The sequence below is a fragment of the Motacilla alba genome, chromosome 4, assembly GCF_015832195.1.
Source record: "Motacilla alba alba isolate MOTALB_02 chromosome 4, Motacilla_alba_V1.0_pri, whole genome shotgun sequence".
NCBI lineage: Eukaryota > Metazoa > Chordata > Aves > Passeriformes > Motacillidae > Motacilla > Motacilla alba.
In genome coordinates this window covers 52,579,188-52,604,544 of record NC_052019.1, presented here as the reverse complement: position 1 = coordinate 52,604,544, position 25,357 = coordinate 52,579,188, and the positions used below count along the sequence as shown (strand labels likewise).

The following is a 25,357-nucleotide window of genomic DNA, read 5'->3' as shown; positions in this document are numbered from 1 at the left end:
TGACTTAATTTGCCTGTGGATGGACTGAAAAATTGAGCCCTGCAGTATTGCTTGCTGATCAGCAAACAAATTGCCAGCTGGAGAAGGCATTGTATTAGCCTTGGTTTGGTGTTGGTGACTGTGGAGACAATCATTGTATTACCACATCAAAAGAAATGACCATAAAATAAAACACACATGGGAAGAAGATGGAGAATTATTACCCCTGTCTATAAACATGCCTTATCTGTCTGTGGTTAAGACTAGGCAAACAAATGGTAATGGGGACCTAAGCAGCTACACTTCAGAGTCAGGTTTCTTCTCTGTCTATATAAGCCTTTGCCACCCGCATAAGTACTTAAAAATTGACAAGTTGATAATTCATGCTTGAATTTCCTGTTTATGCTAGATTTGCATTTCTATCCTTTTGATAAATAAAACAGTAAATCTCTCTTCAAAGTATATTAGTAAGGGCAGGCAGTGCTCAGAATTCCAAAATTTAATAAAAAACATGCACTGATACTTTCATGTTGTGCTAAAAATAACATTTTTATTCTTCATAAAAAGTTAGGATTAAACTTGCAAAAACACAATACCATCACTAAACAGTAAAAAAAAAAAAGGTAGTTTATATTACTTGTACTTCTGTGTTTTTTTGTTAAATATTTGAGATCCTCTAAAAAGACAGTGGTGACCAACACGTTTCAGGTTGGACAGTTGTTTCTTACCATTTCTCACTGGTCTAATGTTAGCAGAAAAATCTTTTGTAGCTCCTCCTTAACTACGTTTTTCAGATCTGATTGGAAATAATTTTGTGCAGAGCAATTTGGCTAAAACATCTGTCTAAATGTTTCTAATGCTTCTTTTCTTTGCTTTTTTAATGTGTGCTAGGATGTTTTGAATAACTTGGGTTCTTGTGAGTTGGATGAAGATGACCTAATGCTTGACTTGGAGTTCCTGGAAGAGCAACATCACCAGCGTTCTGGTAAGTCAGATAAATGCTGTCTGTCTTCAGTAAGGTAATGTTATTCTAGGAATAAAAAGTAAATATGTTCAGTACAATTACTTGGAAATAGAAAGGAGTAATTTTCTTGGAAGGAGGAGAGTGGTATTCATTTTTTAGAGTTATTTCTAAATGTGTTTGTAATTAATCAGATAAATGCTGTTTACACAGCACTTGGACTTCATATGGTCAGTTATGAAATGGAAGTGGTTTTTACAGCTACAGAATTTCAGTACCAAGGGCAGACCCATCTGTTTTTCTAAATACTTAAAATGACTGCTGCCTAGCCCAGGCACTTAACAAAAGAGCATCGGTGGAATAATTGTGATCACATTTTGTGTGTGCCAGAATAATATTTTTCAAGTAAAGAAGGTTTGGCTTGAAACGTGAGTGTAACTTGATGGTTTCTCTCATGTTTGGTTAAAACCTTGTTGCACTGCTAATAGCAATAAACTATTGCTATATACTGTGTTTACTACCATTTTGTAGTAGGATTATGCAAGGTAAGTTGTTGGACCTGTGAAGAGGAATTTCCTTTGCTGGGATGTGGGACAGCAGGGCCTTGTCTCTGAATAGAAGTCCTGCTAAATCAGCAGGGTTTGGAGAGTCTTCAAACCTTTGAGGGACTTGTGCTTAATCCCAGTTCTGGGTTTGTACTCTGCTGTGATGCTCTATTCTGACAGTGCTGTGAGCTTAAGCCCAAGGAATTCTCACCTTCTCTTTTACCTGCTGTTCCCTGATCCCAGTTTCTCCTACATAGATGCCCCTAGTGCACATTCTTGCAGAATCCTGTGGAAGTGGGGTTTTTGAGACATGTGCTGGCAGGTGTGGACCATCTTCATTTCTGATTCCTTCTTAGATGCAAATTTAGCAATGGTTACAGATAAATTGTTTGAATTGTGATCCTGTTTGATATTTTCTGTGTTTGATTGTTCTGTGAACGTATCTGAATTATTTCTATGACAGTTCTGTTTAACCATTGTGCCATGCTTTTAAACCTGTTTGCATATCTACTTACAGGATGAAACATCCGTTCTGTTTGATTTGGTAGTGAGTGTGGAGGGTTGCAGCAGTAACATGTTCATGATTATAGTTTTCTAAATTGTTGGAAGCTGGGATGCAATAAATGAACAGCGCAGAAAAGGACTTCTCTAACCCATTCTGAATAGTGCTATTAACTCTTTACAGAAAGTTGAATGAAGGGTAAGGAAATGTGGTTTCAAAAAGCTTCAGAAACAAACATTGCATTTTATAAGAAATCATATGGGGTTCAGAGTTATTTATTCCCTGGACTGGCTGGAAAGGAGTTAACTGGCAGAATTTTCCATAAATAAACTTCCCTGATGTGTTGCACTTGGCCTGACCTTTGTTTTCCTTCTTTTTTTTTACAAAGCACTGAATTAACAGTGAAAGAAAAATTATGTCCAGTATATGATTACAAAGATTTTGTAGCAGCTTCTAGAGCAGCTAAAATAAGAATGTCTGAGCAACATACTTGATAGAGAAGTAATTAAGATGGAGATGTGATATGACACATAATCTTCCTGCTCTTGGCTCATTATCTGGAGCAAATGAGATGCTTTTAAAACGGAGATCTACATTGTCCTCTGAAGAATGGTGGTCCATTTCTATTCTGAGCAATGAAGTAGAGATGCACTCTGCAGTGTGCACATTGTCTTTAAACACAAATGTGTTTATTTTAGTGATATTTGCTCTTTGGTTTTATTTGTTTGGTAGTGAATCTAGCTGCAAAAAATCTAGGATTTCCCTAGCTGTCACTGTTTTTTTAAAGTCATTCACTTGGAAGAAAGATTTGGAAGGGTAGAGCTACAGTATGAAGTTGACTCAATTTCACCAAAAAAAGCTGATGTCTTTATTTTTCTTGAGGATCTGGCCCAAAATAGTTCATGTGATTCTAAGTCATCACCTTAATTTGTGTTAAGATATTGAGGCAGTATGCTTGATTTTTAGTGACTTAGCATTTGAATACCACTGAAGTGCAAAAAGGCCTTGAACTAGATACTGACATTTAAACACTTGTAACAAATTCCTTTTCTGATTCCTTTGTGAAGTTGTGGCCAACTTCCAGCACTTAAGAATTGTCAACAAAAATTCTTTCCAGTAATTCCAAGTCAATCTGTTCTATATTTTCACTTCTGAGTTTGCTTTTTTTTTTTTCCCAAGAGGCATCTCTATTCATACCTAAATAGAATTCTTCTAAACATTTTCAATTAAATTACAGTATCAAATATTTTTGGTGCAATTTTTTTCTACAGGCACCAGAATAGAAGAAGTGATCATGGTAAAGACATACAGCTAACTTAACACAGAGCTTGAAACTTTCATAAATTCTTTAGATTGAAATTGATCATATTTCTGGGCATACACATATAAGCTCTTTGAGGTAATTGGGAGGTAATGTATGATTTTTAAAAGATTTTTAATTCTGACTGCTTCAGAAACAAGAAGACAGCAGAATGCACATGGAGGATGAGCCAGTACTGTTACTGTAGAACATAGTATACTAATGGAATTTGAATTAAACCAAAGGACTGTTTAATTCTTCAGGTGTGTGACTGGTCTGACAAGTAGATGATTTTCTGTAGTTTTTGCCAGTTGCAGGTTTGTTAAACTACTTGTGAAGGCTTCTTTAAAATGATGAACTCGAGAGTTTACCTATGGTTCGCTTCAGTAAAATTCAGTCAGGACAGCTGCAGGCATACAGATTTGTGAACCTCCTTTAGTTAGAGGTTAGATGGATGTGCTGTCTCTTCTATAAAGCTTCAGCCCTATATTATGCCAGCTTTACATATTTAATCCATTTTATTGCAGTATTTGTTTACCTTCCTAACAAGTTCCTCATGTTTCTCTAATACTTGCAGGGGATCTGTGTACCTGACATTAACACATATGTTATACTAAAGTCATTTGAGAGGTAATGCATGTGTTCTTAGTCTGTTATCAAAATTAAGGTGTTCAGGAGTATAAAAATATTGCACAAAATGCTGCTTTTTGAATAGAAACATTAACATCGTGCTGTTCTGGAAGTCAAAGGTGTCAGCAGTACTGTGACTATTTGTATTATGGTTAAAATCCTGTTGTTCTGTGTACTGATGCTGATTGCAGAATTTATTTGGTTAAAACCATCAGTCCTAGAGCCATATTGCCATGCACTTGTGCTCCATTTAGCTTTTGATAAACAATTCTGTGGGGAATTACTATGGGGAGAAATGTTCCAAGAGAAGCTTTGTTCCGTATTTTGAAATAGATTGAAATATGAGGAGGTATAATTGGAAAAATATTCAGTTCTTTCTTGGGTTGTTACAGAGGGATAACTAGGGAGTAGCTAGGAATAGCTATTTTTTAAAAGGCTATGAAAATTTCTGATGACAAATTACATGAATACAAGGGCTAATGTCACATTTCTAACTTGAATATCAAAAGTTATGCCTCAGTGAGGAGACTGTATATATATCAAGCTGTGTCATTTAGCCATAACGATTCTGAAGGGTACTGCCCCAGTTAATAAACACTGTTGATGAACTGATTAATGGCAAATTGAGAAATTCTCTTATATGCCATTAAGAGCTCCAATTTTTTAGAGATTTGTTAGTTAAGACACGATTTACAGTAATTTTTGCTTTTAGCTGCTGTAGTTTTTAAGAACAGTATTTGTTAGTGTGAGGATATCTCTCTGAATTTGTACTGAAGCTTACAATATAATACTAATTTAACAAAATAATTGTATTGTATTGACCTACCATTGTTATAATGACCATTTATGAACAGAAAATAGGATTATATCGGAAAGATTTCTGGGAGAATTCGTTATTAAGGAGCTTTTAAGAGGAGCTACAAGCTAGTTGGTAGAAAAGGAGATGTTCCAGAAAGTGGTATGCTGTGTAAATTAAAATTTAGAAATAGAAAGAAGAAAGAGACAAAGATCTGTTACCTCTTTTGTTGTTTATGGTCGTTTTAAATTATTTATTTATTACTTCAACTTATTTTTTACTTGTGCTCTTGTTCTGTCCCCTCAGCTTTTCCCTAATGAGCTGGTTGCCCTCCAGCAGCATCCCCATGAAATGAGGTTCCTGCAAAAAGGTGCTATAAATCCTTTTGAGTACTAGCGAATTAGCAGATTAAAAGATACCCCTAACTTTTTCTCTAACCATACAACAGAAGATAAGGAGACACCTGCAAACCTCAGGCAGATGCTTCTGCTTTGGACATAGATGTCTGTGCTTTGCTGGTCTTAGCACACCTTTAGAAGTCTGGAATTCCCTCATTTCTGACTTTCTCACTGTGAGTTTACTGCTTTAATTTACTGCTTTTGCTTCTGTTTTAAAGGCTGTATTGTTGAGAATGTGAGACAGAGACATTTTATTATCCTGCCTAACACAATTACTTTGAAATTTAATAAAATAATATTTATATTGGGCTTGGTGAGTGTAGAGCTCTGCTGCATACAAATTCAAAATATTAATCAATATTTTGCATACGGTTCTTAAGATGGAATGCTTAAAATGAAGCATAATGTGACATACCTGATGAGTCTTGAGGATGTTTTTTTATTAATCTGAGTAAATTAGACTTTTTAAATATGCTGCAGCTTTGATTTCCGGTTGTAAAATAATGAAGTCTGTGGTTTCTATAGTGGGAAATCATTGCAGGTTTATAGAAAGTGACGGCATTAATTTAACTTCATTCATTTTCCTTTTCCCTCGTGAAACACAATGTATTTGATTCCAAGTATTGATTAGTCAAATGAATGAGGAAGACCTTTATATTCAGTGATACAAGCAGTGGGGAATTTATTCAAGTAATGCACATTAATGTGCCCGAGTTGAGTGCTGTTGTTGTGCTGTAGCCTATTGAAAACTAAGTGGTTTTATGTGGTTGGTGTTGCCATTAAATCAGCACTGCAGTAAATCGTAGCCTTTTCTGAAAGTTCACGAAAGCACAGCTATCCAGGGGCTTTGGTAATTCGTCAAGTATTTACCATGGGTGCAGGGTGCCCTGCATCCTCCTACAAAGATGTGTGTGTGTAGCTGGGATTTGCAGCGAGTGGTCCGGCTGAAAGTTGGGGGACTGCTCCTGGTGCTGAATATTAAGCACATGTTCCTGTCTCTTCCCCATCAGGCTCCACACTATGCAGTGACTGTTCCTGGGTGTGATATTGATTAGCTGTGTACCCATGCTGGCCTGTGCATCCATCATGTTGCTGCTGGAATGCTTGCTGAATAGTTTTGAATAATGTAGCTTGCTAGAATTTTTAGGAGAGATTTGTCTTTGGCCAGTGCTTTAGCTGTTCTGGATTAAATGCCCCAGCCTCAGCTGAAAAGCTGTGACCCAGTGTATACTGAGGCATAGTTACTTCACCCAGCATATTTCAGAAATGAAATTATTTATTTGCTGGGGGAAAAAAGTGCAAATATAAAATTTTATATGAATATGAAACTTTATAATTCATAAAAATATTATTTAGCTCTTAAAAAAACAAATACTTTCAGAGATGGAACACATTTTGATCAAACCTAAGTTAAGACCGTGTCTGTTAGAAGCATTTTAAGTTTGTTCTTAACTCTGTCGTAATACATGTTTTGATTCTTGCTCAAGGTTTATGAAAGAAATGACAGATAACAGCATGGGTTTTGCAGACTGAGGGGAAGGCAGAAAGGGTTTTGAGGTTGATACACAAAAATACTTATGTAAATGGCAAATTAGAATAATACGTTACATCAGAATATGGTCTTTTAGTAACATCCCTACATTAGATATTAGCTGCCTCACCAATAAAAAGCATAGTGTACTTGTTTTTTTTAGGAAGCAGAAGTCTGGCATTTGCTTTGTATTTCTTTTAAATCCAGGTAGTCTGCAGATCAATTGCCATCAGTACCCAGCCAAACTAAATTGTTGGTGTAGTGATCCAGTGATATTAATTAGGTAGTTGCTGAAGTATTTTGAATGTGATGAACCAACGGTGTGAAAATTCTGTGATGAGTTTGGAGTTCCTCCTATGTCTTATTAATTCAATGTATTAATTATTTTTATTAATTTTTTAGTAGGCAGTAGAAGTGCTGAGTTGTGATGAAACTCCTTTGGTCTTTTGGTTTGTTTTTTTTTTGACCAGGAGTTTTTCAGTGCAAGGAAAGCAAATTTTTCAAAGGTTTAAATTTGCTTTTAAATAGATAATAGGAAAAAAAGACCCTAACTATGCATTTTTATCAAAAAGTTGCTTAAAACCAGAGCAGAAATACTTAAGTAATTTGAATGTATTGCTTTGCTCATGAATGTGTTGTTGGCAGCAGATTATGTTTCTGTATTTACAAACAAATGACCTATTTTGATTTTTAATTGGAACTGGACACTCAGCTCCTTGAGCACTTCTGAAACCCTCATCATTGCCAAATGCCATCTTTTAGAGTTGTATGTGTTACAGATTAGGCTAAACTTAAACTAGAACAGCATTTCTTTAGATTTCTGTTTGGAATGTGTAGTAGCAGTTTAGTTTATACTTAAAGGTTTTGAACACAATAAAGATTGTGACAGTGAAGTCATAGAGAACTCTGTGTCTCTGCCAAAGAGCAGGTTTAAAGAGTATTTAGCTAACTAGCATCTTGCCCTGTCACTACAAATTTTGGATAATAAGGTAATAAAAAAAGTGAAGAGTACTAATAATGAAAAAAAAACAGAAAGTGATGTATGACTTTACTAATTATACCACTATGCAGATATCCCAAAAGCAATTCAAAGGTCAAGTTCGTGTTAGTTTTCAGTTTTGCAAGAGAAAACATCTTGCTGAATAAATGCCTGCAATTCCTCCATCAAACTTCTTGTGGTGGAGAGCCACATCATGAGCCACAACTGTGGCCAGCCTGATTTTTCAGTAGAAAGTCACATGCCACTAGTTTCCATATATCTAGAAGAAGTTATAACAGGGCTCTTTATATATTTTCAGAATGACCTATTCTGCTAAGCTGCACATTTTCCCCTGAAGCATTGTTTAATAAATATTGCACAGTAATGGAATAACTTTAGGTCTTCAGGGAATGACATAAAACTTGGCATCTTCCAAACTTTTCTTACCAGGGTGTATAGCTTCTGAAAGAGCACCGAGCATGGAGGAAAGGAATTTTTGCAGGGTTTGCAAGTGAAAGTATGTGTGGCAGTATCAAATAAAAAGAGCATATTTGTGTTAATTGCAAGTAACTGTTGCACACTTGTTGCCTAGGCCTGCCTTAGGACTCTGGAAGTGTAAACTGCTGAGAGTAAGGAGAAGTAGTGGAGTTAGTATTAAATTGGAATGGAACTACTTAGAAATTATAGACTTATAAAAGGTTAGTCTTCCAGCATCCTGATCCCTATTGTAGAAAAGTAATACTGGATTGAGAGCCCTGTTTCTATTCCTTTATTTATGTAAATGAATGGTTCAATCCTATTTTCATTTAGAAAAACAAAACACAACCTAGAACTGCTACCAAATTACCTGCTACCAAGTTAACTTTATCCTAAAGCTCTTTTAGTGTATTTTCCTTTAAAAGCTGAGTTGTAACCAAACCTAATTGATGAGGAAGACTAGCTTCTAACTGTGGTTTCCTCAGAATATGTTTAAAATGAGTCTGGGATATAGAAAATGTGCCTGTGCTGGGTGTTCCCAGTGGATCAAGAAAAATGCTCAGTTTCCTGAGCAAATTGGAATTTTTGCCTCTTTGTTTTGGTGTGAAGAGTAATGAAGGACTGATATTCAAATGGTGTATGTTAGATTCCTATCTGACTGTTACAAATTTTATTAGCGATATGTACTTGTAAATCCTCCTCACTTAAATGGAGCAGTATCACAGAGCATCACATAATTTAGATACCAAGAGATTTTTTTCATTAATGGACAAGAGGTGCAAAAGAGCACAGTTGTGAACTTCAAGGTCATTAAAGAATACTTTTGAGTGAGATGCATTTGTATGGTTATCATAGAACAGTTAGATTCAGAGTCTGTATCTCAATTTGCTGCTGTCATAATTACAGTGTGACATTTAGTTACAAATCCTTATTCATATTGGTATGCTCAACCATCGTTTACTGAAAGAACCAGGACAGTAATTAAATTAGGAGGATTGCCTTTCTTCATTCCTTTGATTTTATACATACATTGAGATGAAACATCATCTTTAATAATATCTGCAGGCAGAAAAATTAATGCAATAATAAACATTATGAAAAATCAAAGCTTAGTGTCCTATTTAAAGCAAATCTACACTTCTAGATGGCAAAGTTTAAGTAGGATGCCAAATGCTGCTTTTCTCTCCTGCTTTGTAAATTTACAAAGACCTGGACTGCATGTCTTGCAAAAATGAAAATGTGATGAAAACTTTGGAGGAGTATGGCCTGTGTTCTTACTTTTGTGAGAGATTTAGGGAGTAAGAGAAACAATTATGAGCTTATAATTATTTTACAGAACAGCCATAACTCTGTCCTTCCATACAACTTCTACAGTGATCCTACTTCAAGGTCAGACTGAAACTGTATGTGAGTTACTGATGGTTTTTGACCTTTGGAAATACTTATCGCTGGGATCATTGTATCTTCACTCTTCGGTGAAGAAAGAAATAGTAGTCTGATAGTTAAAACTTCAGTGTGGGTCTCCTGGGTTGAGCTGGATTCTCTGATGCTGATTTCCAGTGTTATCATGGGCTCGTCACTTAATTTCCTTGTAGTACATAAGCGGTACTTCAGTAGTCATGGGGGTTTGGCATGAAAGTCTGAGAGATACTCTTGATACCAATGGAATGGAGCTGCAGTAATAACTGGAGTCATTTCAGTCTTTAGAGGCCAATTCTGTTCTGGTTTGTGCCTCTGCATGTTTCATTCCCGGAAGTGGAGCAGACACTGCCATTGCTGTTGCTGGTGTATCCGCTACTGTTACTGCTCCTGTGATTTATTTTTTTTTTCTAATTTCCTTCTGCAGAAAAAATGCCAAAGCAAACCACAATTTCTTTATATAAACAAAATGAAAAAATATTGCAAAAGCCGATCATACTAATCAACTAAAGCCTGGGCTCAAATCTAAATTACTTTTAAAATCTTTCCAAAATCCTTCATTACTCAAAGATTGGGTCAAATCTGCTGTAGTGTTTGAAAATATTAGGTGACTTGATTTTTGTATGTCTTTACATATCTTTACAATTTCTAGTGGTGAGAGAGTCTGTTGTCCCTTCTTTCATCCCTGTGAGTGTTCTATCAAATCCTTCATGTTGTTTGGATTTTGTTGAATTTCATTTATGTTTTAACCTCCAACTTCCCTTGAGGGGGACGGAATTCAGAAACAAATGCTGTGCAGGTAGTAAACCCTGAGATTTATTGGAGCCTAGGTTCAACTTTGGGAGGGGCAATCAATAGGTAGCAAATGCTTGGCAGGTTGATTGGAGGTACAGGGTCTTCCTGAGACATGAGAATGTTTTGTCCATCTAGAAGAAGGCTTTGCTTTTGGTTTGTATAGCCTAGCTAGTTTTCTGCACTAAGAAGGACATAGTGCACCTTTCTTTGCCAAGGGAACAATTTGAAATAAACTCTGAAAGGTAACCTTGAAGAAATTTTCCAGTTGTACCTTCTGTAGTTAGGCTTATGTTGTGAATATTCCAACTGACCCAAAGCAAATAAGGCCCAGCAATCTCCTTATCACATTCCCATTCTCAAAATTCTTCCATGCAACTGTTCTTGTAAGGAACAGTTGACAATGAAAGTTTGTCAAAGGAAGGTTTGCCTGCCCCTGCTCCAGTAGCTTCATCAAAGAACAGTGTGCCTTGTGCCTCCTGAGGGTAACATCAGTGTTACAGGGTTTGGGGGCTCTTTCCCCCCCTATTTTTGTAATGTTGTGATGTCATTAGGAGATAAAGTCTGTTTCCAGTTAAGATTTAAAGGGAAGTGTGTTTGCAGTGGGAAGTATTCCAAATGCACGTTTAAAAACAACAAACAGGTCTTCTGTTGCAGGATAGGTCACATGTATATGCACAGATCTGCAAATGGCAAGTCATGCACAAAATGTTATTACACACTGCAGTGTTACTGAATCTATGGGCATCCCTATAATTTTTTTTGTTTGGTTGTTTTTTTGGTTTTTTTTTTTTTTTTTTGTTTTGGCAAAGGACTAAGCATTTATGAGTTAAATATATTTTAGGAGTTGCTGAACCATAGACTAAGTAGTGGCTTTGAAAAGTTGATTACTGGAGACACTGGCCCCATGCAGCATCCCTCAGCCTACAGTGCTCTGTGTGCATGTGCTTAAAATAGCCTTTGTAGAAATGTCTGTACCTAAGAACTAGCATGTACACAAGTGTGAAACACACCTGACAGACCAAAGGCATTCCTCTGAGCTGTTTCAGTTTTTAAAATGCTTTAATTCCTTACATCCAGCTTTTGGTAGTGATGCTTGTTTGTAACACAGTCACTGCTGAATCTGAGAAATGTGAGAAATGAAACAGAAAATTGATGGTAAATAAGTGTAGTGCCTTTTGGTTGCAGAATGGATAGTGTGCCCGTTTTCTCTTGCTTTTTAAGTGTTTCCAGCCCTGCAAACACAGTTCACATATGTTTTAGGAAAAATGGACTACAGCAATGTCTTTGTAAAGGCTAAGGAAACCAGAGAAGCCCTAGGGCCTGAGAAACTGTTATGAAAAAAAATATTGGTATTAAACTTTTTTTATTGTAATAAATTGATTTTTCTGACTGTCAAAAGCTCAGGAATCATTATTAACCTGTTGAAGATCTTCTTGGCTTGACCAATTTATTCTTGCAGAGGTTTTTCTTAATAAAAACAGCTATCTACTATAAAAATATCCTTATTTGGAAATTGAAAAGCAGGAAGTAGATAAAATGAAAGCTCAGCTGTGTTGTAATATTATTTTGTGCTTCTTCCCAAAGCTGTTAATATCACAGAAAATAGTTTTGACAAGTCTCTGTATTTCTAATACATTTTCTTCTTTAATAAAACATGAAATAGCTCTATTTCTAAGGTTCAATTTAATTGTTTTCTTCCCTACTTAATCTTTAATTTGTTTGACTCATTTGGAAATTTTTGCAGGATTGGGGGTTCAGGAAAAAATACTCTTCGTGCTCCTTAATATAACATTACTGATATGATGTCCTTGTGAATTACAGGGTTTAAGCTAGAATGACATAAATACATTGCTTAACCATCGTATTGTCAGCACGTGCTGGATAAAATGCAAATAGCTCCTGGTTCTGAGCATATGCAATCAAACCCCTCAGTCTGCAAATACAGCAGACTTGTATTCATAGCTGGGCTGTGCAGAGCTGTGTGGCGTTACATGGAGAAACTGTGGGCTGTATCACTGAGCATCTGGAAGGGGTGGATTTAGATGGTGGATGATGTTGACCAGGCAAAAGCCATTGCCTTTGTCCTAGGGTGACGTTGTGATTCTTGTATCTCCAATTGTCCGTTCTGTTTATGCTGGATATTATGTTCTGTGCCTTCAAGACTGGCTCTGTAGAGCGGAGTTTTGTTTTGGTTTTGTTATCAGCCTGTTCCCCCCACAGCTGATGGGACACAGAGACAGGGCAGTACATAGGGCAGTTTTTTCTTTTTGCTTGGCTTTTTGCTTTGCTCTTGCTTCTGCTTTGTTCCTGCTTTGCTCTTGCTTTTGCTTCTGCTCGTTAGTTAGTTTAGCTGAGCAGTCTGATTTTTCCCTGGACTGTTTTTTTTTTCCTTTCCTTTTTTTGGAAACACTTGAACCTGCTCTGGACTGGGACCTGGGAAACACCAAGAGTTTGCACCTTGTGGCCTGCAGCAGCCATTCCCAGCGCCAGAGGGACCGACAACAGAGCAACCAGCGACCACTCCCAAGGGAGACTTTCTGAATTTGTCATCATTTTCAGAGTGGTGAAAGAGTGTTGTCATCTGGTGTTGTTCATTTTGTGTGCTGGGGGTGCTTTGCCTGTTAAATAAACAGGTTCTTTCCACTTCTCTCCAAGGAATCCTTCCCAAACCATTTGGGGGGAGGGGCCATGTGGGTTTGCTATCTGGAAGGGCCCCCTTTGGAGATTTTCTCCCAAATTTGCCCTAAACCAGGACAGCCTTGTGCTGAATTTTTGTGGAAACCCACACTGTGATCCTTTGACACTGAGTTAACACAGGTATTAAAGAGTAGGGGTAGGCAGAAAGAGGAAAAGAAATGAATAGAGGTAAGAAGGAAACTGGCATGGAAAAATCTCACCTTTAGCTTCTGGGAAAAATAACTTGTTTTGGAATGAAGTTTCTCTCAACTTCATTCAGAATGATACATGACAAGCAGCTTAAAAGAATTTTTCAGACTCTCCCAGAAGTAGTATTCTGTCCTTCTGTTCTGGAAACAAATCCAGAGGTTGAAAGAAACCCAGGTGGTTTGTGTTTTTCAGGCTGCAGGGGCCATGGGCAAGGGCTTTCTGGGAGCACACGTGTTCCTTCTGCATGTGCTGCTCCCCTTCATCTCCACGGCAGACACAGAGGGAGGAGTGATGGAGACCTGTGTTAGCTGATACATCTAGTTTCACAACATCTTGCTCTTTTACCTCATCTGCAAGAAAAACTCTTGAGGTTCTTTCCCCTTGGAATATAGGAATAATGAGCTGTTCAGTCAGCTCAGTGGTATGTGCTAGACAGGTCACAAAGGATCTGCAGCAAGGCCAGGGAGGTGACAGGAAACTTTCTTTCAGTGGGAGAATTTATATTTCCCACGTGTTCAAACTGTAGGTAAAGAAAGTCACTTGCAGTTGTGTCACTTTCTTCTTAACTAGAAGTGAGGTTGTTTTGCTTCCCCTTCCCTAGTCACATTTAACACATCTTTTCCTTTCTTACCTGCCAAGCTTTTTGTACTTCACTGAAATATGCAGGAGCTTATGTTACCTTAGATGGCACTTGGATTTATTACTACTACAGCTTTATAAAATCAGTTACTACTTCTGCAAATTCAGCTCATTTTTGATTTGTCATGCAAAAAAAACCCCAAAACAAACCCACCATTACTTTTTCATCTTTACTCTTTCTCTTGACCTAATTCTGTTTGCTTTCTGTTAAAGAATTGTGGTTTGATGGGCTTTTTTCTACTGTGCAATCTTGTCTGAATCTCATATTGAGGAGTGGGATGCTGACAACCTCTATATTTTGTATATTTTCAGTCTTTGATTAGTGCTTGATTTCAGTTAAGTTTATTCAGGTAACAGTAATATTTGAAACTGTAGGTAAAAGATAGTGAGTTTTGCTTGTTTTCAGGCTTAGACGTCCAGACAGCTAAGTTTGACAGATTTTTATATCTATAATAATGAAGAATTCTATCTCCCAGTAGACTATAGATGTAGAATAGAATTCCCATGATTATTTAATAATGCTAGCTGTATTTATAAATTACAGTTTAGACATGCTGGAGTCATCAGAAGTCCTTGGAGATTAGAATATTTTCTAATTATGTGTGGGAATAAATTGTCCCTATACTTACTGCTGCAAAAACATTTTTGAAATGCTGATATTTCATCAGGGCTGAGGTCATCACATTTACTGTTCTATTCAACTTCCTAGCTATATGAAGGATGATTCAGCATGTTTTACATTTACCACTTTTCCCTTTGATCTATCTTTTTAGAGTTCATTATAGATTCAAATTTATTCTGTGTCTTCACCGATTTGTATAAATGCATGTTCTCTATTTTTGGGCAAAACATTACTAATGTATAAATGATTTCTAGAAAAACCATGTTTTTCCTTTGGGAAACAGGAATTTTTTGGTGCTTTGAGAATTTGCTGTGAGAACATCTCTGTGGAGAATTAAGAGTATATTTAGCCTAAGGCACGTAGCTAGCTCCACTGAAGTCAGGGGGATCACAGACTTCAGGTTTAAGCTCATTCATAAGTGACCTTAGGCCTGGACTTGATACATCCAGTGCCTCCTGTGAGACTGGTTTTTTTTAATAGCTACTCAGTTTCTGTCATTTGCCTTAAACACGATTATGCTGTGGCTAAAAGTATATGTCAGTACAGTATTGCTAACATTTAGTGAAAGAATAAACTCCATAGGAAATTTGTCGTTATAGCTAATGTATGGACTCATTGATTAGCAATAGCAGGATAATTTAGAGGAACAAAAGGTCATATTGTGGGTAATGATAATTTTTCCGGTAAATAAATTTGGAGATGCCATGTCTGTTTAATTTCAAGTGTTTTCTAGGAATGGATATGAAAGAAAGAGATTTGAAGCTAGCACAGGATTTTTATTTATGTTGCAAGGAAAATTAGAATTGGTAGCAAAGCGCAGCGTGCTTCCTTAAATTAAAATGTTAATATCTGTTTGAGAAAAAAAGCCTTCAGACAGTACCCCTCCCTAGTGAGTCTTAGTCCATACAAACTCTGCTATTTTCCCAAAACAATGAGGACGTAATTTCTGACTATTTCTTAATCATCCAAGCAGTGTAGAAATAGGTAGTAAGAAGGCTTTATTCCTAAAGAAAATTTTTATTAAACAGATTTATTTTTTTTATAAGACTTGGTAGACTCAATAGCCTGATCAGACCTTGGAAGCAATTATGAGGAGGAGAAAGAAAATCTGCAGCAAAAATAACTTATTCAAGATTAATTTAGATGAGGTTAATTTAAAATCTCAGTATGCTTTTTCACCCACTACAGCCCTGTTTAGAAGTGATGTGAGACTGGTTCTTTAATATGAAGTAGAAAGAGATAGGAAGACAATTAGGTCCTTTGCTATCTCTAATCTTAAAATAATTTTGTTCTCTTGCATGAATATGATGCCTTGATATTTTCCATCTATCAGAAGAATTATTGGGGGGGGGGGTCTCTCTTACTTGTTGTTGTAAGTAATTTCCACTGTCAGCCTAAAAAGTTGAATGGTCTGTGTCTAACTTTGTCTTTCCTGGCAGCCTTGATCACATATGTAGGTTCCTAAAAAACTAAAAGAAAAAAAATGTAAATAGGGGATTCTTAATGAGGATATTTGATTTTCTCACCTTAACCAAAGACCATAATCTCACAGTTTAATTTCTGATTTTTGTATTTTGAGCGTGTATTTTCCAATAGACTTTCCCAGTAGGTGACTAAAATTGTTCTCTTCCACACAAGATTTTTTGAGCACAGGATTTTTATAAGCTTTTCCATCTCTGACATAATCTAATACTAACATCTAGAATACTCCCAACTGGGAAAAATTAAGTCAAAACCCAGGGAAAGACTCGGAGGTTACTTTGTAAGCATTTATGTGTTTTGAGATCAAATTACAATTTTGGGAAAAGCAGTTTTGTCTCAACAAGCAGAGGCTAAATCTACTGTGTTTTCATGGCATCTTAGCTCCTAGCTGAGTATGTAGTCTCTGACATTAAGTGATTTAACCTCTGCTCCTTACCCTGCTGTTCAGGTACCAAGTAATCAAACAATTTATTGAGGTGGTGTGCACTGATTAAAGTGATTTTATGAAGTTATGGAGCACTGACAGTTGCAGTATAAAGTGTTATGATTTGATAAAAATCATAATGCAATCCATAATTTCTTTATCTGGTACAGTGCATGCATACATTAAGTGGGATATGCAAGGATGTAAAAATAAAGGAGGTTAGGTACAGATTGCTTACAGGAAAGAGTTGGTCTATGAAACCAACGCTCTTTAAGTTGTTAATGATGTAGTGAGCTGTAATTTCTCATGTGATGGTGCAGCGGAACTTGGTCTTCTGCTGTTTCATGATCTCAGTAGTTTTGGGTGTTTTTTTTTTTTTTTTTTTTTTCCTTCTTCTATCTTGCTATTCATATGGATTTTTCTGTTTAGTATAGCTGTCCAGATTGCAAGAATAAGCTAAAACCTTTTCCTGCCTTTAGTGACCTAAGTATTTTAAAGTGATGGCCAGTGTGCCGTCTGAGCAGAGGATAGGATTTAGAAATATTTGTCTGTCTGTTTGGGGTTTTTTGTCAGTCTTTCACCCTCGGCTTTCATGTATTAGCTTAAAAAGCTGTAATTCTCTTTTCTGTAGGAAATACTATAATGAGTATTTCAATGTGGTAGTTGTACAACTGTGGACTATTTTCTGTAATTTTTTTTTTCAAACTCTTCTCCTAAACTGTTGCTCATTCTGAAAAATTACCATGTCCTTAAATTGACAAAGATTTAAGCATGTTTGTGTGAGGTAATATTAGAGAAACAGGACTTGTTGCATGCTGAAAATACTTGAAACCACTTGTTTATTTTCTTAATTCTTGAGGTGGCAGCCATTAAATGCTGCTGAGTCATTACCGGTTATTAGTTCTACCATTACTCACTTGGAAAGGGAAAGAAGCTGTCAGCTATTCTGGAGGTGACACAGCTGATGTTACAAAAAGGGAGTTCTTATGGACAATCCAAGGGTTACATAGAGTTTCCAATAAAGAGTGACTGTGAATTTCAGTCATCTTCAAGGAGCAATTTTGGTCTTTCTGTTAATGTAATAAATGGGATTTTGTGGTTGTGATCTAGGGACCTCTTCGTGCCCTGTAGCACTTTCTCAACTTTCTCAGTATTTAGGGAGTAGTTTGGAAGGGAATGTAATATTCAATATGTCATTTATGTTAGATTGGTTTTTTTCAGCCTTTTTGATAAAGCATTGCTAAGATAGTGATAAACTTTTAGATGCATATTGGCTTTGAGAACAGGAACAAATATTTTCTGTAGTACCTATAATTCTATAAACATATTTACTTCAAAGAAATGTTTGTGTTAGGAACTTGAGTTGAGTTTCCAAATGAATGCACAACTTTGCTTTGCTTTTGGAAGTAACCCTAGCAAATTGCTTGGTAAAGATGTAGTTTTGCTCCAGTTAAAAAATTCAAATCAGCTTGATTATGTTATTTTTTCAGACTTTCTTCCTTGGTGTTTTATGATGTTAGAGTTGGTTCAGCTCTAATGAAATGGGGGAGGATCAAGGATAACCTGAGTTTCAAAGACTCGTATCTTCTAGTGTAGACTTGTTAGCTTTCTTAGAGATGTAGTGTGTTTTAAATGCTAAAACAAAGTAAAAGTTACTTTTGAGAATTAATTGAATCAAGGACTGTCATTTTAAGTATGTGCCTGTTGAGTCAGATGAAAGAATTTACTACAGTGACTTTGTGGGGAGTGACATTTGAGCAATGATCCTCTTCTCATTTGCACCCAGTAGGGAACTGTCTGGTAATGAATGTGAGATCTCGTGTATCTTTCACATAATTCAGAGGAATTCCAGCAGAGGGATCTAACACTCAAGGGTACTGTGTAGATTGGTGCATTCTCTGCAGCACCTCTGGTCCAGAAGTCAGTAATTAGGCTGTCACAAAAATGTCGTGGTTTACGTTGTTTGATTTCTGGGTTTTTAGAAGGAAAAAATGAAAGAGTCAGGTGGTTTACATTGTTTGATTTCTGGGTTTTTAGAAGGAAAAAATGAAAGAGTCAGTGGGGAGTTATATTTTTCTTGTTAGTTTTGACCTTTTTTTTTTTTTTAATAAACTGTGGTCAGGTGAAGGCTATGTAAAAATTAACAAAGAATGAATATATTTTTAAACTAGTTTTACTTTATAAATAACCTAAATTAAACCATCACTAACTTCCCACTTATGTTAGTGTTTTGTATGCTGAACAGCTTTTTTCTGGGTTTTATGGCCTTCCCAGAAGCTTTAATGGAATTACAGATGTACTGTGGGCAAGCAAAATTGGATCTTATAGTTTACAGGAAAAGTGTGTAGTCTCACTTCAGGAAATCTGAGATCTGCTTCTGTCTGTGCCACAGGTTGTCTTGTATAATCCTTTGCAAGATACTCTGCTCATCAGTATTTATCTCTCACATAAGGATCTTTTTGGGATGCATTCTTTTTTTCTTAGGTGTTTATATACTCTGATTCCAAGTGCTGTAATGTATCCTGCAATTTAATAAGTTGCAGTAAGTGTTTTGCAAATAAGATTTTGATACCGACTGAATTGTTTGAGGAATTTCTACTACGCCTTCTTCTGCTGTAATTTTGCAAGTGATGTTTACTCTTAACAAAAGAGAAAGTAAATAGCTTTCAAATTGACAGTGATGAAACAAACTGCTCCGCAGGGAGCTTGGTGTCTTGAATGACAGTGAATAGAAACAAGCAGGAAATTCTGATCTGGAGTATCAGGAATGAGGAGCATCAAGTGCTGCATCCTCAGGCTGTGACAATGAGTCCATACTGAGGGAAGGGGCTGGTCCAAGGCCTCCAGTGCCCTGTGCTGTCATTCTGTCTTTGGCAGATCTATAGGTGTGCTCTCATCATACACATCCTGCCAATATGTGAAGTGTATTTCGTTCACAAGTATATTTTCTGTACATGTATCCATATTTTAACTGAAACTCTGCATCCTGAAGAATCTCAAAATATTTTATTTCAAAATAACATTTTGAATTGCATAGCAATCAATACTAATAGAATTATCTCACTAATTGTATTCTTGGTTTAAAACCCAATTTGGCAAACAAGCTACAACAAGGCAAAAATACTGCAAACCACCTAAGCTGTTTTTGTAAACTATGCTTACCAGTGTGCTCCATACCAAAACATAGATGGGATTGTTTTGTGACTTTCTGGATCCTGTGGTTATAAGACCTTCTCTGTACTGTTTGTGGTATCCACTAGTATTGAGAGTTGAGATGCTTCTGGTGTACAACTTACTAATTATGATATTGCTAACATCTGTTCATTTGCAGAAGTGGAGAAATGCTTCCTTTCAAAATTAGATGGTGAAATTTTGAAAGAACACATAATTGACCATCCATTCTTGTGTGAAAATATTTTGACATCTTTCATCCAGCCAGCAAACGTTGATTTTATGAGCCAATATGAATCACTTCAGTTCTGGAAAAAAACGCAGTAGTTTGGCTTATGTTAATGAACTGAGCATCTGTCTTTCTATGCTGTAGCTGTGAAAAGGCACAGTATGATCTTGTTCGGTATTGGGACAGGGAACTAGTGCTCTTTTTGAAGCAGCAACCCATCCCCAAGACACAGGTTTCCTGCTCTTCCAGTGCTTCCTCATCTGAATGCTGGTCGGGCCTGCCTGATGCAATGAATGTTGTGGTGGGGAGGTTGCTGCCTGGAATACCATGCCTGAAAAATGATCAGTGAAATGCAGTCATATCAATTACCAGGCAAATTGCCTGGTAATTGTTTTTAGAAGTTTCAAATGTCATTACTCAACAGAAATAATTGGCAGAATGGTATGGTTTTATACATAATTCAGCATCATAGGCTGATAATTTGAATGCATTATTCTCTTGAAAGAGGTCTTAGTTTCCTCACTGTGTCATGGACTTCAGTCAGGAAAGCTGAAGTTCAGAGTGCCTACTGAAGGTTTTCTGAGCCTCAGGTTGAAGAACCAAATGTGTTTGTTTAAAATATAACCCAATTATTCCTGAATTATGCTGATCACCATAGTAACCTACATTGATTGTATTTTGTATGAAGTAATTTAAAGTCACTTAGCTGGAAGAAATAAGTGATGTCAATTATTGATACATGAATGTAGACTAATTATATTAATGTGTAACATTTTTGTAGGATGAATATTTCTTCATGCACTAGAGTTTCCTGTCATTGTCATAATTAGTGTCAGTCATTTATTTGAACTGGAATTCTGAGAGGTTTCTGGTTTTGGTTTTTTTTTTTTTTTTTTCTGTCTGTGTCCCTCTTATACTATGTGTTATATTCAGCATTTTTTAATTATTTCAGTTGCTTACTTTTGCTTGCAAATGCAACTGGATTGTATTTGAGAAGTACCAGATGCCTGTTAGGTTCTGTGGTAAAGCTGTAGTCGCATACATACAGTATCTACAGAATATCACCTCTATTATTTGTCTTTTATTTATTTTCCTGACAAAACATTATTGATGTGATCTTGCAATGAGTTTTGAAGTTGCTGGGAAAGTTTACTTGATCCTGATTTTAAATGGCTTTTTGATTATATACTTGATTAATCAAACTGTTGCTTATTTGTTTAATTAATTAAACGCAGTGATGTTTGAAGGTTCAAAAAGCAATTAAATAAACAGTCTATAATTGACTGAAATGGGAATTCTGTTTGAAGAATTGCTGGAGAATCAAGTTCACTATGTAATCTTAAAATGAAGAACACTTTTGTTGTTTATGTATGCACCTCCTGTTCATTATGCTGAAATTGAGCTGAAAATTGTTTTCTTTTACTGCCATTAATTTTAGTTTTTAAATTCAAAGCAAATTAAGTTGCTAACTTCAGCAGCTATTGAGATGACTTCCTAAATATGAGATAAACTCAGTCTCCAGTCTAACAATTCTCATTTTGCTGGGTTGTTTCCAAATACCTGCAGTGAAAGCCAATGTATTTGAAAAAGAATTTGTTGTTATTGTTCCAACTAGTATAAACTGTCCATTGCCAACAGTAGGCAAACAACCCTCGAGCTTTACTGCTCAAATTTTACATGCCAGTTTTACCTCTTTCACTGCTAATCACTTCAGCAGCAGCATTCAGATGGCCTAGCAGAGCTGGATAGCACAGAAGTTACAGATGGGAAGAGCTAATTACCTCACCTGGTGCCTTTGTTTTTGTTGGGTTTTGTTTGTTTTCCTTCTTTTTTTTTTTCCTGCCAGTACAGGATTTTTCCTGCTGTGTATTTTGTATCAGCTTTCCGTTATGTAAGTTATGAAACTGCAGCCAGTTGCCTTGAGAGTTTTCTGTGTTTTGTCATTTTTAAAATTTTTATCTAGCATTCATAGATCTAAGTGATGTGCTAATCAACTGATAGTTTAAACCTCATTGTAAAGGAGATTGAGTTCAGTCTCTTAATACCCACAGAACTGAAAATACAGGCAATAACCACATAATATTTGTTTTCATTCATAATTCCCGTGACACAATATGATTTCTTAATTGTTGCAAGGAAAATGCCCAGGTAAATACCGTCTTGTTCAGTTGCATATTCTTATTCTAATCTGCTCACTTTCTGACAAAACTGGATATCTAGACTTGTTCATTGCATTTGATCTTTTAAGTCATTAGTAGAAGAAAGAGTATAAAAAGGAAGAAGTCAACTATTTTTTTTCTCCTTGCTCCTAATCAACACGTTTTTCAATCAACAGAGCTGTGAGTTGCTTTTGATTTGTATTAGCAATGCTTCATTAGCCTAAAAAGAAACTCAGAGGCCATGTTAAGTGTTCTGATGTTGCCATGAGGGAAAAGAAAAGGTTATGGTAACAAATGGAACATAGTTGCTCTGGAATAATTTTGAGAATAAATGCAGGGCGTTGCAACACTCTCCCACACAGAGTCATGCTGGGATGATATTTTCAGTGACTACATACACCAGTCCCCAGAATAATGTAAATATTCTTATGTCTGAAACTCTCAGAGAAGGCAAATAATTTCACTTTGGTCAGTTGAATTTGCACTATTTGCACTTGAACTCTCAGATCTGCACTTCATCTTCGTCTGTGTTTGACCATCCATGAATGCTTACAAAGTGCCTAAATGTGAGCTTGAATAGTACCAATTTCAGTAGATTGATTTTGGTGCTCATGTCGCTCTATAAATGTAGCTTGTTCTTCTCAGCCTGGGTGTCATTAAATGAAGTGTATTTCTGAAAGTGTTTAATGTTTATGTGGAAAACAAATAACAACAGAACTCAGTTCAGTTCTCAGTTTCTCCATCTGAGGATTAAAGAACAGCTTAGACTCTGGAATATGCTATGACTGAGGAGATCCTGGAAGAGTGTATTAAAGGTAGTGAGCGCTGTTGCAGGGTTGAAGGTGAAGATATGTAGGGGTGTCAGGATCCCACATTGTCACTAAGCACTTGGACAGTGCTCTCAGGCAGATGGTATGATTCATAGTGTTCCCCTTTGCAGGGCCAGGAGTTCGACTTGGTAATCCTTGTGAGTCCTTTCTAGTTTAGGATATTCTGTGAAATAATTTTTGTTTCTTTGCCATAATTCTCAGCATCTTCTGTTAGGTGTCAGTTGCTCTGAATGAATATAACTACTATGAAATAATAAAATGATGATATTTTGAAATAAGAAAGAACTCCTTCTGTTTTACATGTTTCTTTGTACAATGTTTGTTATAAAAGAGAATTAGGATGCACCTGAAGGATTTGCATTGCTGACTAGAGTGTGAACAAGCTAAATGTTAGCAAACAATGAAGTAAGATTCCTTTCAGATTATCCAGCGCAAGAGAGTTGTACCTTTTAACTGCTTATGCAAAGTTTTTAGTGATAGAGGACTTAAGTTTTATCTGAGGCTCTATCATACTGCTGTGTATGATAAATTGTACCAGTGAGAATATTAGTCTAGAAACTGGAGAGCATAACTGCTGTTATAGATGGACATACAGTTACCTCAGTTGCCTCACTTCTTTATTTTAAAGTAACTTCTTCTGTTGTTGAAGCTCTTTTTCATATAGAAGTGTCAGCACAGTTTTATCCTTTCCTCCTTACCAAAGCAGGTTTGCTCCAAAAAACAGGTTGTGACACCTTTTAATAAGCTGCCTGAACAGCACAGTGTGGGTTGATTCTTGTGGTGTTCAGGTCTCCAAAGTCAGTAAATTTGAACTGTAAAAGCAGCCTCAACCATCTAAGACTCTCTAATAGTCTCTGAAAACTTCAGAGTAGCTGGAAAATGAGTGATGTATCTCCACTATGTGCAGCATAAATGATGTTATGACAGTGTTCAGTTGTTTGAGTGAGTACTCAATAGAGCCTCAGAGGCATTGAGGGAAGAGCTCTGGGGGTGTGTGGTCAGCTGCAGGTAGCTGCTTGTCATGCCTTTCCCTGTGAGGTGTCTTCATACGCTTTGTTACAGTGCCTTGAATTGGTAGGATGAGTGCGGAGGACGCCAGTCTAATTGGGAGGAGGAAGAAAGTCTCCAAACACTTTCATCTATGACAGTGTCTGTCAGAGAGCATGAAAGACTATTCCTGTGGTACTTAATTAAGCCTTGGGTCTTTGTAACAAAAACAGCAAACAATTAATTAATGATTAAAATTAGCGGTGTGTCCTTTGTGTAGTGATTTATGTACATAATTAATGCTTTAGCATTTTAAGGTGTTAGCTGTCCTGTACAGAGCTGCGGAATAAATGGTGGCTTCAGAGGGTGTTACTTAAAATTCAAATTAACATTTACTCCAAAAAATTCTCAGTGCCTAAGAGGATAACTAGAAGCAGAAGCTCCCCTGCCAATTTTCTGTGTGAACAGACATCAGTCTTGCGCAGGGACTACATTATTCTCCATTCCTGCTCTAACTAGCTAGGCAGGCTCTTGCTGGTTCTGGGAAGATGATTTAAACTGCTTATTTTCTCAGGCTACCAGAACGACTGATTAGACAGCCCTGTTGAACTACAGATATGGGTACTGATGGACGGTTGACATCAGATTGAAGTCCAGCATCCAAAAAGAGTGAGGTGTTGTATTTTGTGCTTGTTAAAACTTTTGGATCTATTAAAACTTGGTTCAGTTAAGCCATACAGTCTCAGCAAAGCAACATGCACATCTGTGTTAAAAAGCTATGCCTTAGCTTTAATTTTGCACATGATGGACTGAGTGGGAGGCTGCAATTCAGGAAATATGTGCACATTACGTTTATCCACTCAGAGGAGTTTTGCTGTATTGGTGATGGATTTAGGAATGATGGCCCTTTTTTGTTGTGTCCAGCCTCTTCATCTGTGCTCCAGTTTTGTCTGAAGAAGGTTATTTCAAGGTTCACTCAAAATGCACGTCCAATTTGACTGTGATACCTTGTACACTTAACTACTTTTAAAAATCCTTAAGCTTAAAATAGTATTTCAAAACAGTTTATTACTATGCAGAGGAGTATACTTTTATGCTCCTGCAAATACAGTTTCAGCTATGAGCATTGATTGGGAAATGAAGGTCTAAAGGAAAGCTGTGATTCAGTGGCTGTAAAATGCTTAAATTGAATATGTGAATTAAGGAGGAAGCAATTCACTGGCTGTAAAGTGCTTGAAATACCAGAATTAAGAGCACAAGGAAAAGGTACTGTGGAAACAGGCTTGGGTAGAAATAGGGTGAGAAATTTAATTATTTTATTTCTCACCCTACCTATGACTGTAGTCTAGCTACATTTGGAATAATAAGGGGCTAGATATAAATAATTCAGTACAGAGGTGATAATTCATTTTATAAAAATTGATTTGTAAGTACAGGGAATTCCTATATATAGAAATTATTATAAAAAGGCCAGAATAACATGGTAACCTGGGAGTTTCTGTTCTGGATTAGAGCTATGTCTGTTCTCATTCATTCTCCTGTCTTTACCTGAGAGACCTTAGCAACAGAGAAGAGAAACTCATCTTTTTGTAGAAAAGACCTTGCAGAACTAAATA

The 25,357-nt window shown here is 36.5% G+C and overlaps 1 protein-coding gene across 8 annotated transcripts in view; it reads left to right on the top strand.

Annotated features, from left to right (window-relative positions):
- Nucleotides 1-25,357, top strand: part of CCSER1 (coiled-coil serine rich protein 1) — a 615,878-nt gene that overhangs the window by 113,412 nt on the left and 477,109 nt on the right. For all 8 annotated transcript variants that reach the window (XM_038134232.1, XM_038134233.1, XM_038134236.1 and 5 more), the window contains one exon: nucleotides 871-964. In XM_038134232.1, the coding sequence (XP_037990160.1) occupies nucleotides 871-964 (94 nt within the window). The remainder of the gene's footprint in view (nucleotides 1-870; nucleotides 965-25,357) is intronic.